We start from the raw sequence: 15,753 nt of genomic DNA on the forward strand, positions 1-15,753 counted from the left end.
AATCAGACTTGATCCATGGGTGGTGGTTGTGTAATCTCGGCTAAAGTGCCCAGTCTTGTCGCACTTGTAGCAGCCTGATCCACCACTCCTGCAAGCTCCATCGTGCATCTCTCTCACTTTCCAAAGTGGCCCGACCCAATTGGCCTCTCGATATCTAATAAAAAACCTTGGTCCTTTTGCCCGAACCCTCAGAACCCTGAACTTGATCCGGTTTCCTCTTCTTCTCCATCTTTAAGTCAATCTCCCTCTATATGGATCTCGCCAACATGTCATCTAATGTCTTGCAACTGGATATACTCACAAACTTTATGATATCCCTCCTCAGCATATTGTGCTATCTCACCTTATTCATTTCCTCATCCGCCACATAATGCGGAACCAGTAACGTCCTCTCACAGAACATATCCGTTATCTTCACCACTGTCTCGGTAGTCTGGCGAAGGTCCTAAAACTCCCTCGCCAACTGTTGGACCTTAATCATAGGCGCAAAATCGACACGAAACCTCGTCACAAAATCCTACCGAGTCATGGACTCAACCGCATCGCCTCCCAAGGAGTATCTAACCTCCTCCCACCGATCTCAAGCTCTGTCTTTTAGGAGATAGGAAACAAGTTTGAAATTTTACCCCCTCGGGACAACAGCTAGTGCGGAAGGCGTTTGTGACATCCACTAACCAACGCTTGCTCATGATCGGGTCCTTCTTCCCTAAAACTCTAGATCCCTACAAGCCTGAAACTCACGGAAAGTCAAAGTGCGATCTCTCATCATTGCCACCATCTCATAACTAAATGCACCCAAGCGCTTATCCATAATCCCCATAATACCCTCCTTGATCGTATCGAAGATCACAAGAGTCTGCTCAAGAATACTGTGAGTAATCTCCGATGAAGTAAACTCTCGCATATGATCATCCATGTGTCCAGACCTAGAGCCCGAATGCAAACCACTTCCAGAACCTCCTCGTGTGGCCATCATACTAAAAATAGACCATTCAAACCATTAGAATATATATATATATATATATATATATATATATATATATATAAAGAGGAATCCCCCAATCTACAGGCTTCCTGGTATCATCGTGACTTTCCTTGACTCGAGTATGGATCCTTTGCTTTTAGTAGTATGGGCCCATACTACCTTCCACGTATATCCATACTTTCCTCAAGGATCGCCCCAAATCCTCAAAGTCACTCCCCTAAAAACCCAAACAACCCTTATCAAAACAAGTCTCTCGACACCGAATCACCTCTTAGGTTTTCCTAGGGCTACCACCACACCACTCTCCATTATCAACTGTAGAAGGAACTTCCCCTAACAACATCTAACTAGCTTACGAATACAATTACATACCACCGACACCAGCTAATTCTTCGATTGAAAGGTCTCATACTACAACGTTTGGACTCAAACAAGAGTTGCGCAATAGGGTTAAACCTAACATTCTAAAATTATCTAATCTTAGTAATATGTAACTTAGCATATTCGCTTACTGGTTAGTTGATGTTAATGGAAACTCCTAAAAGCACAAAGCAAGCAACATTCGAGCATTGAGTAATAGGAATCAAAACATAACCTAAACAGGTCATCCTATCACTAACTGATAAGTATTGGCATGCAAGTCTACAAGCCCATATAGTAGGCATAAAAATGTATCTCTCATAAAATTCTAACATGCAATCCTAAGCACATCTTTAGCCCTAATCTAGCATGTGATTGATAGATTCACAGTTCAAAGCATATCACAAGAACATGTATGATTATTTTGGGAAAACTTACTTAAGCTCGGTCGATTGCATGCACCACACCCCATTCTTTTATTAGAAAGCTCTTTTATAAAACATTTATTTTTATGAAAAATCTACCAAATCCTCAATTTGAGTTCAGTCACACCTGAGAGCATACACGAATCCCTCAAACCAAGGCTCTGATACCAACTTGTAACATCCCAAAACTCAAAACCAAAAGTTTTTTTTTTGTCTTTATAGTAAATAAACCATCAACCAAACATGTTTTTCAAAACCATAAAGTATTTAGAGTAAATCAAATAACATCTCAAAAGTACATTAGAGTCAATAAGCGGAAAAATCATAGTATGTGTGTGCAATGCGATCATCCCAAGCTCTTCCCCCAAACCGGAAGTACCTGAAACATAAACTGAAAACCATAAGCACACAGCTTAGTGAGTTCCCCAAAATACCGCATACCATACATTTATGTTAGCTCTAGGCTATTTCGAGTCTATTTCACTCCTGTGTCTATTTCAACTCATGTGTCCGCACAAGGCTATACCAGGTCTATTTCACCCTCGGATCTATTCTACCCCATATATATATATATATATATATATATATATATATATATATATATATATATATATATATATATATATATATAGCAAACAGGCACACAAGCATACAACACATACAGCAGGAGTCACAAAGACAACAAGCACGTACAATCCCTAGTGTCCTATCGTATAGTGAACAAACTCACCTCACAAAGCAGCTCAAAAGTCAACACGTCCTCAAAATCCCACAAGAAGTGTTAAATGTCACCTAGATAATCACACAAGGAAAAACCTTAATCAACCTTTCAGGACATTAATAGTTGAGCCAAAATCCACAAGTGAAAAGTCAACCCTCAAGGTAAACGGTCAAAGTCAACAACCAATGTTGACTTCAGCTGACCGCCACATTGTGGCCTTCCTTGGCTACGTTGTGACCCGCATACAACCAAACAGTTGGGGAAATTCTTATCCGCCACACCATGGTGACCTAAGCCCACGTCGTGGTAGCTGAGATTCCAAACAGCTTAATGCATTAAGCTGTTTTATTCGATTCCAAGAGCTCCATAGCTCATATCTGGTCCAAAATGTGATTTAAAAGGATAAAGTTTCCAAGTTTATCCATTAGGACCACCCAAAAGGTCCAAAACCTAATTCTCTAAATCCTAAATGGCTTAATAATGCAAGGAATTAACCAATAAGCAATTATTCTTTGAAGTCCCAAGTGCATCCTTTCCAGAAGTGATTCTAGCACCAAAACTAACCTACAAGTTGGTGCTTTGTAGACATGCATGTACAATGCATCTCTTCAACCCATATTAGGTCGAAATGAGGGTTTATGACCTAAATCTCATGCATGGCTTGAAAACCTAACCAGACTCCAGATCCAAGGCACAAAATTATACCAAATGCCCCAAAAATTCTTAAAGTTGCAAACTTTATGAGATCTCATCATCCCAAAAAAGCAAGAACAAAAAGTTTATGGGCCAAAACTCAAGATCTAACAACCTAGCATGATAAAAATCGAGTATTTGACACTTACATTGGTCCAGAAGAGTGCTAATATGAACAATGGAGACTTGCTTGCTTGATCTATGCTTCCTTCTTCCTCTTTCTTCCTTCTTTAGCTTCAAAGAACACTAAACTAACTCAATAATAGAGGATAGTGTAGGGTTTGATGGGGATGATGGAGATTGAGGATGAGCAAACCCTAGCCTCCTCATTCCTTTAAATAGGGAGAAAACCTAGAAAAATAGGGTTTCTCATTAAACAACTACCACGCCGTGGCCATAAGATGTCACATCGTGGCGGTCATTTAAAACTCACGGTACATCGACCATTACCACGTCACAGGGTTTGTCCACCACCACGTGGTACCTCTTAAAATACAAAATACATTAAATTTAAATACTTATAAGGATACGGTTGTTACAATGAAGCTTGGGAGGGTTACTTTGAACGAGTAGTATTGGCTATTGGATGTGAAAGTGTAGAATGCGAAGAGTCACGTGTGCATGGAGTTTGAATGGTTTCCTATGTCAGTTTAGCTGGAAAGTTCTAGAGCGTATTTGGTTTATTTTAGCGTGAATAAGCCTTTACAAGGCAATTTTCTTTTATTTTGAAGTTTATTTTTATTTTAGAGTTGCCTTAATTTTGTGATAGCTTGTAAGGCTATAAATAGCCCTTAGTAGAACCTTTTGAAGGGGGATGTTTTTTTATTATTGATTTCGAAATAAAGAACTTTGTTTCTTTTAAGTTGCTTACTCGTCTTTTGTCAATTCTAGATCGTGTTTTCTAGGTTGATATGAACTCAAATCAACAGGTCTTGATTTGTTTTCATCGATACCTAGTCTATAGGTCTAGATTATTTATCACTTCTATCTTTTCTTGATTTCTTATTGCACAAGTTATTTAATATTCTCGTGTTCTTGGTTTTAATCTTAGTTATTCCGCTGCATTATAAATTATTGAAATCAATCACTCCATACACGCATCAATGTCTCTCATCCAAGGGGTAAAAACCCCACACAATGGTCCAACTATCTCACGTCTGTTATACGCGGATGATGCCATATTATCAGGTCCTTGGGATATGGGTATCATAAAAAATCTCTCTCTGATTCTTAAAAGTTGTGAGATATCCTCAAGGCTCAAGGTTAACTTTCATAAGTCGCATTTGTTTGGTATATGTGTCTCTAATTCTGATCTCCAAAGTAAGGCACAAGTTCTGGGTTACCTTAAAAGTTCCATTCCTTTTACATATTTTGGGGTACCCGTGGGTGCCAATATTGTAACGCCCGTAGATCCGGGCTAGTCAATTTAGAGACGATAAGCGTCAAAAATGAATTTTTGATAAAATATCATTTAGAATGAATAATCTTAACTAAGTTGTAGTGGTCGTGACAAGGTTTCCGAAAATATAAAGAATGCCGAAATCCGAGTTATAACGAAGAAGTTATGACTTGTCGAAGTTTCGCAACAGAACCGGTACGACACTGTGTGACGTAAATAGTGAATTTACGATAGATCGATATTTAGCCTTAGTGATCTAAGAAAAATTTCTAGAATACGTTAAACCGAGAGTGTGCATAAAAAGAACGTCTAAATCTGACTTCGTATGAGGAAGTTATGATTTTTCGAAGTTTCGACTTAGCGGTATGCAGCCCAAAGTTCGAATATGAGATCGAGTGGTTTCTATCCGAAACAATCTAAACGAGAATCGAAGATCTCGTCAATAGTAGTCCAACGGTAAAAAGACAGATGAAAACGGATGACAGATGAAGAAGTTATGAATTTATAACGGAGTTTTCCTGTCCCGGCCTACTGAAAATAAATATAATAAAAATTAAACTCGAAACTAGCCGACGGAGTCTAAACGAGAGTTGTAGATAATAATCTCATCTACGTGTGGATATAAAGAACGTCGAAAACGGAGCTCGTATGCGAAATTTATGAATTTCTGAAGTTCGGGGCGCGAACCCCAACACTGTGTCAGAGTTCACGACGTGAACTCAGTGCTGACGTCTTCCAGAGCCTGACAGACTGAACATCACGACTACGCACCTGATGATGTCCAAGATCACGACGTGAAATGATGGTTCACGAAATGAAAACTGAATTTTCAGCACTATAAATAGAAACCGAAGGCAGCTGGTTTTGGTTGCTAATTTCTCAACCTCTCTCCTACTCTACTCATCTTTAAGCCCGGTTTGTGTGAAGATATCCCGGTTTCATGGAAGAATACGACTTTACAAGCCGTAGTGTTGTCCGAACATCGTCTAATCATGCGAGTGTGTAGTTACTTTTCTTCTAACACATAAATATGAAGTATTTGCTATGAAATACGTGCTATGTGTTTATATGTTGTTGTTTATTTGAGATGAGTGTGGAATGGATGTTTTATATAGTTTTTAAATGAGTTAAATTGTATGTGTATTTTATATCAACAAATATGTTGGGTAGAACATGGGTAGATGTTGTCGATAAACGAGAAAAAAACTTTGGTAGCTATGGATTAAGGCATAGTTAACTGTCCCTAGTCCGAGAGTACGGATTAGGCATAGTTTTAGATCCGGAAGTATGGATCAGATCAAGATGTTAGTTTTAGATCCGGGAGTATGGATCAGATCAAGAGGTTAGTTTTAGATCCGGGATTATGGATCAGATCAAGAGGTTAGTTTTAGATCCGTGAGTAGGGATCAGGTAAAGAGGAAAATTTTAGATACGAGAGTTTAGATCGCGTCGTTGTGAAGATCGACGGGGTGGGATAAGGGTTGTTCTTATATGGTGAAACTATAAAAGTAATGATGATAGGTCCCAATGTTTAAGATGATCTAGTCATCCGAGACAACGACCACATGCTATACTAAATAGTCCATTGGAACGTTAATAGGCTCGTAGCCTGTAGGTGTTTTTGTACTCTGTGTTCATTAGGTGATTGGGTTCACCAGGAGTTTTTGTACTCTGTGTTCATTAGGTGATTGGGTTCACCGGGTGCTTTTGGACTCTGTGTTCATTAGGAGATCGTATTCATAGAGAAAATTTGGACTCTGTGTTCATTAGGTGTTTTTGAACTCAATGTGTTCATTAAGTATTTTGAACTCTATGTGTTCACTTGGTATTTGAACTCAACGTGTTCATTAGATATATTTGAACTAACTGTTCATTAGATGTTTTGAACTTATGTGTTCAACAGGTATATTTGAACTAAGTATTCACTAGATGTTTTGAACTTATGTGTTCATCAGGTATATTTGAACTAAGTGTTCACTAGATGTTTTGAACTTATGTGTTCATCGGGTATTTTCGAACTGAGTGTTTAATAGATGTTTTGAACTATGAGTTTATCATGTGTTTTTGAACTATGTGTTCATTAGAGGATTGTGTTCATTAAGTATTTTTGAACTAGATGTGTTCACTTGGTGTTGTTGAACTGAGTGTGTTCACTAAGTGTTTTAGAACTAAGTATTCACCAGATGTTTTGAATTAAGTGTTCACTAGGAGTGTTAGAACTAGGTATTCGTTAAGTATGTTGAACTAAGTGTTTACTGGTTGTAATTTGAGGACGTGGGCAGTGGTGGACTTTGTGTCAATTCCTTAGGTCAATCATTAGGAATAAAGGAATAAAGGATAGTTTATTCTTAGGGTAAATCCTTAAGAAATAAAGGAGATAATGGGGATGGGTAATTTGGATTGATTGATTGATTTATTGGTTGATGATTGAATATAATAATTATATTATTGTGGGTCGAAAACCCTATATGCTCACCAGGCTTCCAAGCTTGAGCTACTCAGTTCTCTTTGTATTACAGGTAATGGCACAAGAGTATAAGTTGGTTGACTTGACGAGAGATTTTGGATTATAGACCAGTAGTTGTAAATAACTGTTGTAAGGTTAAATTGTACTGTTTATGCTTTTTGGTCTGTATCGAAACATGACATCCTGAGGTTTTATTATTTAATGAAAAATACATTCTCTTTGAGAAATGTTTTGATAAAGTTTTATCATATTTTGTCTGGGAACAAATTCCGCAACTCTTTTAATCAAAGGATTACTCTGATTTTATAAAACAAAGCATAAAAAAATCAGTCTTTTCTCGCCGTGAATTTGGGGATGTCACAAATATGTTACTGGAGAGTAATTGGAAACCAATAATTAGCAAATTCCAGGAAAAATTATCAAATTGGAAAGCAAGTACTCTATCATTTGGGGGTAGGTTGACTTTGATTAAGTGAGTTTTGGGAAGCATACCTACTTATTATATGCCCCTTTTTTAGAGCTCAACAAGGTGTATTAGATGCCTTGGAAAAACTTAGAAGAATGTTATTGTGGGGTAGCAAGGATGAGAAAAGAAAATTGTATTGGGTGGACTGGACTAAGGAAGTTGTAGATAAAAAAAGATGGTGATCTAGGCATAGTTACACTAAAGGCTCAAAAAATTGACTACTTACAAAATGGTGGTGGAGACTGAAGAATGAAACATGATGTATCTAGACTGAATTCATCAATAGCATCTACAATCTTAGTAAAAGAAACAACTTTTTACCACGTGAAGAAAAATACACCTAGAGTTTGGAGTAGTATTTCTAAAGTTTTCACGAACCTCAGGTCCTATAATATTGACACACATGGCCTATTTTCCCTTCTACATGGAGCGAATGTAAAAATTCTTTTTTTGAAGGATATTTGGTGTGGATATGTATCCTTATATGACCGATTCCCACTTATCTATAAACTTGAATCGATCAAGAGATGCACATGATTGATAGACTTTGCAACTTTTTTTTATGGAAATGAAGAACCACAACAATGAATGTTGACTCTCTTCTCGAACTTTATGAATTTTATAAGCTTGTAGGCTCCGTTAACTTCAGTCCACCCTCCAAAGTTGGATTTCGATTTAAACTTAACACTAATGAATTTATTTGGTGAGTACCTTGAGGAGGTTGGTGGATTCAAAACTTAATCAGTACTCAATATCCATGATTTGTTGGTCAAAAGTTATTCCCTTAAAGTTTTTGGAGGGCAGATTTGAATTGAATACCGGTCGTTGATGCACAAACTAAAAGGGGTATAGTTGTCCAAAAGAGGAATTGTCAATTATGTGGTACAGGAAATGAAACTACTGATCACCTATTGGTTGAATGTGAATTTTCAAAGATTGATTGTTATTAGATCTTTTGGTGGTGCGGGATTCAAAAACCTGCTATTCGGGAATGTCATAGATTTCATTTACTATGCTACATCGTGGGGGGATTGTCCCCAGAAAAGGAATAAGCTATGTATGATCTTATCATCTACCATCTGACATATTTGGATTGCAAGGAATGATAAAATATTTAAAAACATTGGAGTTAAACCAACCAAAATTGCGGATTCCATCATAACTCAATCGTTTGAATGAAATAAATATAGAGGGGATGGGGATATAGTGGAAAGTTGGGCAGAAAGGAGTTGCTCTCTCTCTCTCTCTCTCTCTCTATTAATCTTATAGCTCTATCTAAAGAGGGTATCGTTTTGTAATGTTCTTGTTTTCCTTTGGCTTTTTTTGTTCGTCCCACTCATAGTTACTTGCTATTGTTTGGGTTTTTATTAATAATATTATTTGTCGTTCCAAAAAAAAAACTCATCGTTGTTCAATTAACGCCCCACCCTTTATTTTTCTCCACCTCTCTCCTCTTTTATCACGCTATTAGGAACTCACCAAAACCAAAACAAACTGAAATCCACAAGATAAAGATCAAAATTCAAATATGATGTTAATCTCATTTTTAGAAAATAATCCAAGAAAATCCTAACCTAAATGTGACCCATAATACATAAACATGAACTACAATTATGCATAAATCAAATATATATCCTTATCAAGGCATAAACCCAGAAAGTAAAATAACAGTTTGTAAATTTATTAGTTTACAAAAAAAAAATCTATTAACATATATCGAATCAAAAAATAGTCTTGCTTGGGGAGTTTGGAATCTTTTGGATTCACAACATTTGTGCAATAAAACTATCAATATCAATGATTTCTCAACTAAACTTGTAAGGGACATTGTTGTTAGACATGACTTACATATTATTTAAAGTTATTTTTTATTGTAACCAATTCGACCACTAGAATCCCAAGGATTGAGGTGAGGGTAGCTTTTTTCATATCGCGCTGTAGCTCCAAGTCCAATAAGTCTTCGTCTTCATAGACGACGACAATGGATAAAAAAAAACCGCAAACCTTCGTGATGCAGCTCGATCAATATAGTAGCCAAAGATGCAAGTCCGGTTTATACGATTAAACAAAAATGCACTTTCAGTTTAAACTTTAAAATTGTCCAATACTTTTTAAAAAATTTATTCCGTTGCATATATAGTTATTGTGTTTTTCACTCAAAATTGGAATTCTATTCCAAATTTTAAAGTCGTTTTATATGGGATAGAGGGTCTTATTAGCAACTAAATGCAAACCAAGGAATCAAGGGACAACATTGAGATGATATGAAAATTTGGACTGATCTTGTCATTTCTTTATAAAGTAAAGGGACCAAATTTGTAATTTACTTTATATATATATATATAATGAAATAGTCAAAGGTCGGATTCTTATTTTTAGACAGATCAACTACCCAAGTGATTTAAATACCAAAAATATTAACAAATATTCTTCATTTCTTCGTTTCCTCTACGACACTCCCAACAATTTTATTTTCCTCTGTTTCTTGTTTCGAATACCAAGAACATAAGAGGGTTGTAATCGTTTCTAAACATTTATAAAAAACCAGAAGGGAATGGAAAAGCTACAGAGATTGTTTCATGGGTATCGTTCAATAGGGTTCATGCTTGTAATGGGAGTAATCATGGGAGTTGTTTACTTTTGTGGAGATAATAGTGGAATAAGGTTTGATGTTATTGGAGAAGCGAAAATGGCGGATGATTATTCGTTTGAAGGTTGTGATTTGTTCAACGGGAGTTGGGTTTATGATAACAAATCGAGACCATTGTACAGAGAGAAAGAGTGTTCTTTCATGGCGGATGATTATGCTTGTCAGAAATTTGGAAGAAAAGATTCCGAGTATCAGTTCTGGAGATGGCAACCCCATGGCTGCGACCTTCCCAGGTTCTCCCTCTCTCTCTCTCTCACGAAAGTTGGCATACATGCATTACGAGTTGTACTGTGTATTGTTATAACTCGTATAAACATTCATACATATTGCATTGGTCACCTACAAGAAGTTGGATGGATGCATTAGGGAATTGTAATTTCTCTGTATCAAGCGTTTGGGAACTCGAGAAAGATGACACAGTTCATATGCCATGTGATTTGAGTTCTCAAACATACTGCAAAGCTGATAAAATTGCACAGAAGTGGACGCATAGTGGAGTTGTACAGTACAAGTCTATATGTACAACCCATCAAGAATTTTGCGATACTATATATTGTTTTGTTTTCCAATAAAACCATTGCAATTTTTTTTTTTCGGTATTGAGTAGCAAACACCAATCCCAACATTATTTTTTTTTTTTGTTAAGGATGGTTTATTTAGGAAATAAAATCAAAGTTTTAATGATTAAATCATAAAAAAAAAAAAAAAATCTACGTGTTTGTTTGACTTGTTAAAAATTTAAAATGTATAAACTTTTATAGGCTTGTTTCACTTTTTTCTTTTTTGGCATCGGAACTCATAAATGATTTTAAAAAAGTTGTACCATACAAGTCTAGTACTCTACAAAGCTTTTCATCAACTTCATATACATCTAACACATTGTTGTTATTTCTAAACACAATAATACATTGTTAGGTAGTAAGGTACAACTGTTCCTTTACACCAACAACTTTTGTTGGTTTTTGGTAATATGTTGTGTAAAACCATATTTCAATATAACCGGCAACGCATTAATCAGTTGTACATAGTCCTTAGAAAATGTACCTTGTGCATCAAGAGTTGTACATTTTACCAATTTCAGGGATAAATTTGTAGGTTTAATGGAACAGCACTTTTGGAGAAGCTAAGAGACAAGAGGGTTGTTTTTGTTGGGGACTCATTAGGCAAAAACCATTGGATTTCGCTCCTTTGTCTTATTGACTCATGGATCCCTGAACCTTCTCATAAGGTTGCAGAATGGCATGGCTCATTGATTACTTTCAGAGCATCTGTAAGGGATCTGGTCTCTTTCTTCTAACACGTTGAGTACTTATACAGTTATATGGACATTTGTCACTATTGGAATTTTCGACCTACATATTTAAAAATATATGAATTTTCAGTTATTTAATTGTTTTCATAAAAAACTTGAAACAATATGATGCATACGGGTGTTTGGCCTGATTTGTCTAATTTTATTTGACTGATTGACATGAAAGGAATTCAATGCCTCTATTGATTTTTATTGGGAACCGTTGTTGGTGGAATCAAACTGCGATGATCCTGTTCATCATCGTGTACATGATCGGATCATGAAGATTGAGAGCATCGAAAGGCATGCCAAACAATGGATTGATGCTGACATGCTAATTTTTGACTCGTATACATGGTGGCTAGAGCCTAATATGACACTCTTGTAAGTCTTTCTTCAAACATAGTATTAGACTAAATTGGTTTCTAGAGCCAGAAAGGGTATTATTTATGTCTTTTTGCACAAAAAAAAAAGGTCAGCGTGTAAGTGTCGGATGTCCCACTATGTTCCGTCTTTTTGCGTCTCAGTAAAATTAGTTTCCGTCTCGGTTTCAGTTAAAAATCAAAAAACACAGTACAACTTGTTCTGTTATAAATTATCCGGCGTAACAAACGGGCCCACATGTTTTGACACTACAACTTCATGTTTAGGTGGGGATCATTTGAAAATCCTAATAGAACTTCAATAGAATCCGGAAGGGTAAGGCGATACGAGATGGCTCTAAAAACATGGTCGAATTGGTTGGACACTCACCTTAAGCGCACCAAAACGAAAATGTTCTTCATAAGCCTCTCACCGGATCACAAAGAGTACGCATTACAATTACTTGTTATTTTTTCGACAAAATGCTAATGTGAATTTACCATTTTACCCATATTCATTGTTTGCGACAACTATTTCTAGGGGTGGAGATTGGGGAAAACCGATGGGAGAAAATTGCTTTAATGAAACGGAGCCGATAATGGAACAAGGGTATTGGGGAAAGGGAACGGATACCGATTTGATGAGAACAGCGCAATCGATAGTACAAGATCTTGAAAAGAAAGGGATAGAGATTGAACTTTTGAATATAACACAACTTTCACAGTATCGGAAAGACGGACACCCGTCTATTTACAAAAGGCATTGGGTTCCTCCAACTGAATCGGAATTGGCGAATCCGATTCCGTATTCAGATTGTACACATTGGTGTCTTCCGGGAGTACCTGATGTTTGGAATGAGATCCTTTATACTTACATACGTTATAAACTATAAAATTCCATTGTTTGTTGAAAAATATACATATAGAAGCCTAAAATACAATCCATACATTGAGTTTTACAAAGAGAGATTTTAGGTAGGTGATTAATGAAAACATGGTATGTACAAAATTTTCGAATGAATCAAAATGAAAGGTCCCAGTCAGCCTCCAAAAAGTCTTGTTTGGTTGTTTTGTTATACCGAATCTGTTGTTGTTTAGTGCTCTGAAATATTACCAAGTCAAATGTTTGTGGGTTAATTGGAAAAACATACAATATGTTCTTATTATCATGTTAATCACATGTAATATCTTTGTATAATCATTTTAGAGTAAAAAAAAGTAAGGGATAATGATATAAAAACCTTTAAGTTTGTAATTTTTTGTTGGTTTTATATTTTGTGGATTTTAGGTTCATTAAACCTTTTTATGGTTATCTGCAGAAAAAAAAATCAATTTTAACCTTTGTTTTATTAAAAACTTATGTTTGACAGAAATGTTCGGTTTTATTTTATTTTTATTTATTTATTTTATTTTATTTATAAAAGCCTTTTATGTTTGGTTTTCTTGTTCATTAAAACCCTTAAGTTTGTCATAAACTTGATAAATTTGTAAAAAAAGGATAAAAATTAAAAAAATAATTGCAAATTTTAGGCATTAATAGACATCCGATGGTATTTTGGCTAAAACCAACAAAAATTTACAAATTTAAGGGTTTTTTTTTATATTTGTCCAAAAATTAATTATTTTCTATCATATAATATAACAATTTCCTTGCTATTTTCTCATTTTATTTATTAGTTTTTTTACCGATTTGTGTAATGATTTATATAAAATGTCAAGTTGTGATGGTATATATATATATATATATATATATATATATATATATATATATATATATATATATATATATATATATATATATATATAATTTAAAAGATTGACTAAAATATAAAACATTATAAAGGTATAGTTGAGGTATAAGTTATAATCTTTGTTACGATATTTTCATAAAATGGTTTTCATTTGACCAATTGTAACTGGATGTTGATGGATTACCTAGAAGGATTATTCTCTTAATTATTAGATTTGATGTATTTTTTTGGAAATGATTAAAAACTGATACTTATTTGAATTATTTAAAGTTGATGTATCATTTTCTAAATTATTAAGGATTGTTGTACAAAATATTTTTATTAAAGAACATGGAAAGAAGGATTGTGCAAGGTAAAGATGCACATGGTCCGAAAGTATTTCGCACTCCATGCTAACCTTGGTTAACATTGTTTTTCTAAAAAAAATATCATCTCTGTAATTTAGTTTGTGTTAAATGACCAAGAAATGTATTTTATTACATAAAGGAGTAAAAACCGATTTTCTTTTATGTTTTTTCAACTGTTATAATCGTATAACTAATTAACTTTTGTTTTTACATTAAGAAGTTAGATTTAGAGAGACTATGACTTTTTATCCTCTCATTTTGCTCTGTAAGTATTAAAGTTTGCATCTTTATGGTTCTTTCCTTCTACGTCTAGAGTTTTAGTCATTTTTGATCCCTTTTGTTATGATAATTTTTGGAGTTTGAACAAGTTTGTAGGTTGTTTTGGATGACTTTTCTGGATTCTATGGGGTGAAAAAGGTGCGTGTTAAGCTCACTTTGAACCATGCAAGAAAGCCTCAACCTTTTTTGCCTTGTTTTGGATCCAGGTTTAGTGTTTGACATGTTAGGGGCTTGCATGTTAGTGAAGTTTAGATTTTGATCCATTATACACCTCCCAAATAATGTTCAGAAAGTTATAGGTCATGACTTAATGGATTAAACACTTAACAGAAGTGGTTGTTCTGCCTAGGAGACACGACGCGGCCATCCCTTAGTCGGGACATGCATCAAAGTGGGATTCACGACTGTTTAGGATAGTAATAGTCGTGTCATGACCATAAGCTAGTCATGGCACGTTGACCATTGACCAGTGACAGTTGATCAGTTTGACTTTTGGTCAAATTTGTTAGACATAGAGTTTTGAATTGGGGTTTGACTTTTGTTTAGCAATGGTTAATAAGGTGTGTCTAATGAAAAAATTAAGTAGTTTGTTAGTGACAGTTGATTAGTTTGACTTTTGTTTAGTAATGGTTACTAAGGTGTGTTCTGGAGATGTTCGGGGTGCCTTATCCGATCGATCTGATTCCTATCCTCATGGGGGATGTTTGCGTGATTGTGGGCATGGATTGGTTGACCTGATTCAGTTTTATGATTGATTGCGAGGGCCAGCATGTGGTAGTTCGAACCCCAAGTGGGGGAGAATTGGTTATCTATGGAGATGGCACCAGGATGGGTTCAGGGTTTTGTTATGTAGCCAGGGCTTGACAGTATATTCAGCACGGGTGTGCAGGCTACTTGGCTTATGTGGTGGATACGCATGTTAAGGATCAGACTTCAGTATCAGAAGTCCCGATTGTTAGGGAGTTTGCGGATGTGTTCCCGAAGGAGTTACCCAGTATGCCTCTCGAGAGGCAGGTCGAGTTCAGGATTGACCTTGTGCCAAGTGCGAACCCTATTGCCAAGGCGTCGTACCGCTTACCCCCGCCTGAGATACAGGAGTTGTCATCTCAGCTGTAGGAGCTGCTAGGCAAGCATTTCATCAGACCGAGCAGCTCTCCGTGGGGAGCGACAATTTTGTTCGTCAAGAAGAAGGATGGTACACACCGGATGTGCATTGATTATCGGGAGTTGAACAAGTTAATGCTGAAGAACCATTATCCCCTTCTGCAGATTGATGACCTCTTTGATCAGTTGCAAGTTGCAGGGTGCATCTTGATTCTCCAAGATAGATTTGAGGTTTGGGTATCATCAAGTCAGAGTGACAGAGGAGGACGTGGAGAAGACCGTATTCCGGACTCGTTATGGGCATTATGAGTTTGTGGTGATGCCATATAGGCTCACCACTGTGCTTGTAATATTCATGGATTTTATGAATCGAGTGTGCAGGTCGATGCTCGATCGTTCCATTATTGTGTTCATTGATGATATTCTGGTGTATTCCAAGACCAGAGAACAATA

At 35.9% G+C, this 15,753-nt stretch overlaps 1 protein-coding gene across 1 annotated transcript; it reads left to right on the forward strand.

The window, feature by feature from the left end:
* The first annotated feature begins 9,911 nt into the window (after positions 1-9,911).
* Positions 9,912-12,873, forward strand: LOC111898240 (protein trichome birefringence-like 34). The gene is made up of 5 exons (XM_023894173.2): positions 9,912-10,399; positions 11,262-11,436; positions 11,645-11,841; positions 12,108-12,266; positions 12,361-12,873. The coding sequence occupies exons 1-5, from the start codon at positions 10,071-10,073 to the stop codon at positions 12,710-12,712; spliced, it is 1,212 nt and encodes a 403-aa protein (XP_023749941.1). The 5' UTR covers positions 9,912-10,070; the 3' UTR covers positions 12,713-12,873.
* Positions 12,874-15,753: the final 2,880 nt, after the last annotated feature.

The sequence above is a fragment of the Lactuca sativa genome, chromosome 9 (genome assembly GCF_002870075.4).
Source record: "Lactuca sativa cultivar Salinas chromosome 9, Lsat_Salinas_v11, whole genome shotgun sequence".
In the NCBI taxonomy this organism is placed as follows: domain Eukaryota; kingdom Viridiplantae; phylum Streptophyta; class Magnoliopsida; order Asterales; family Asteraceae; genus Lactuca; species Lactuca sativa.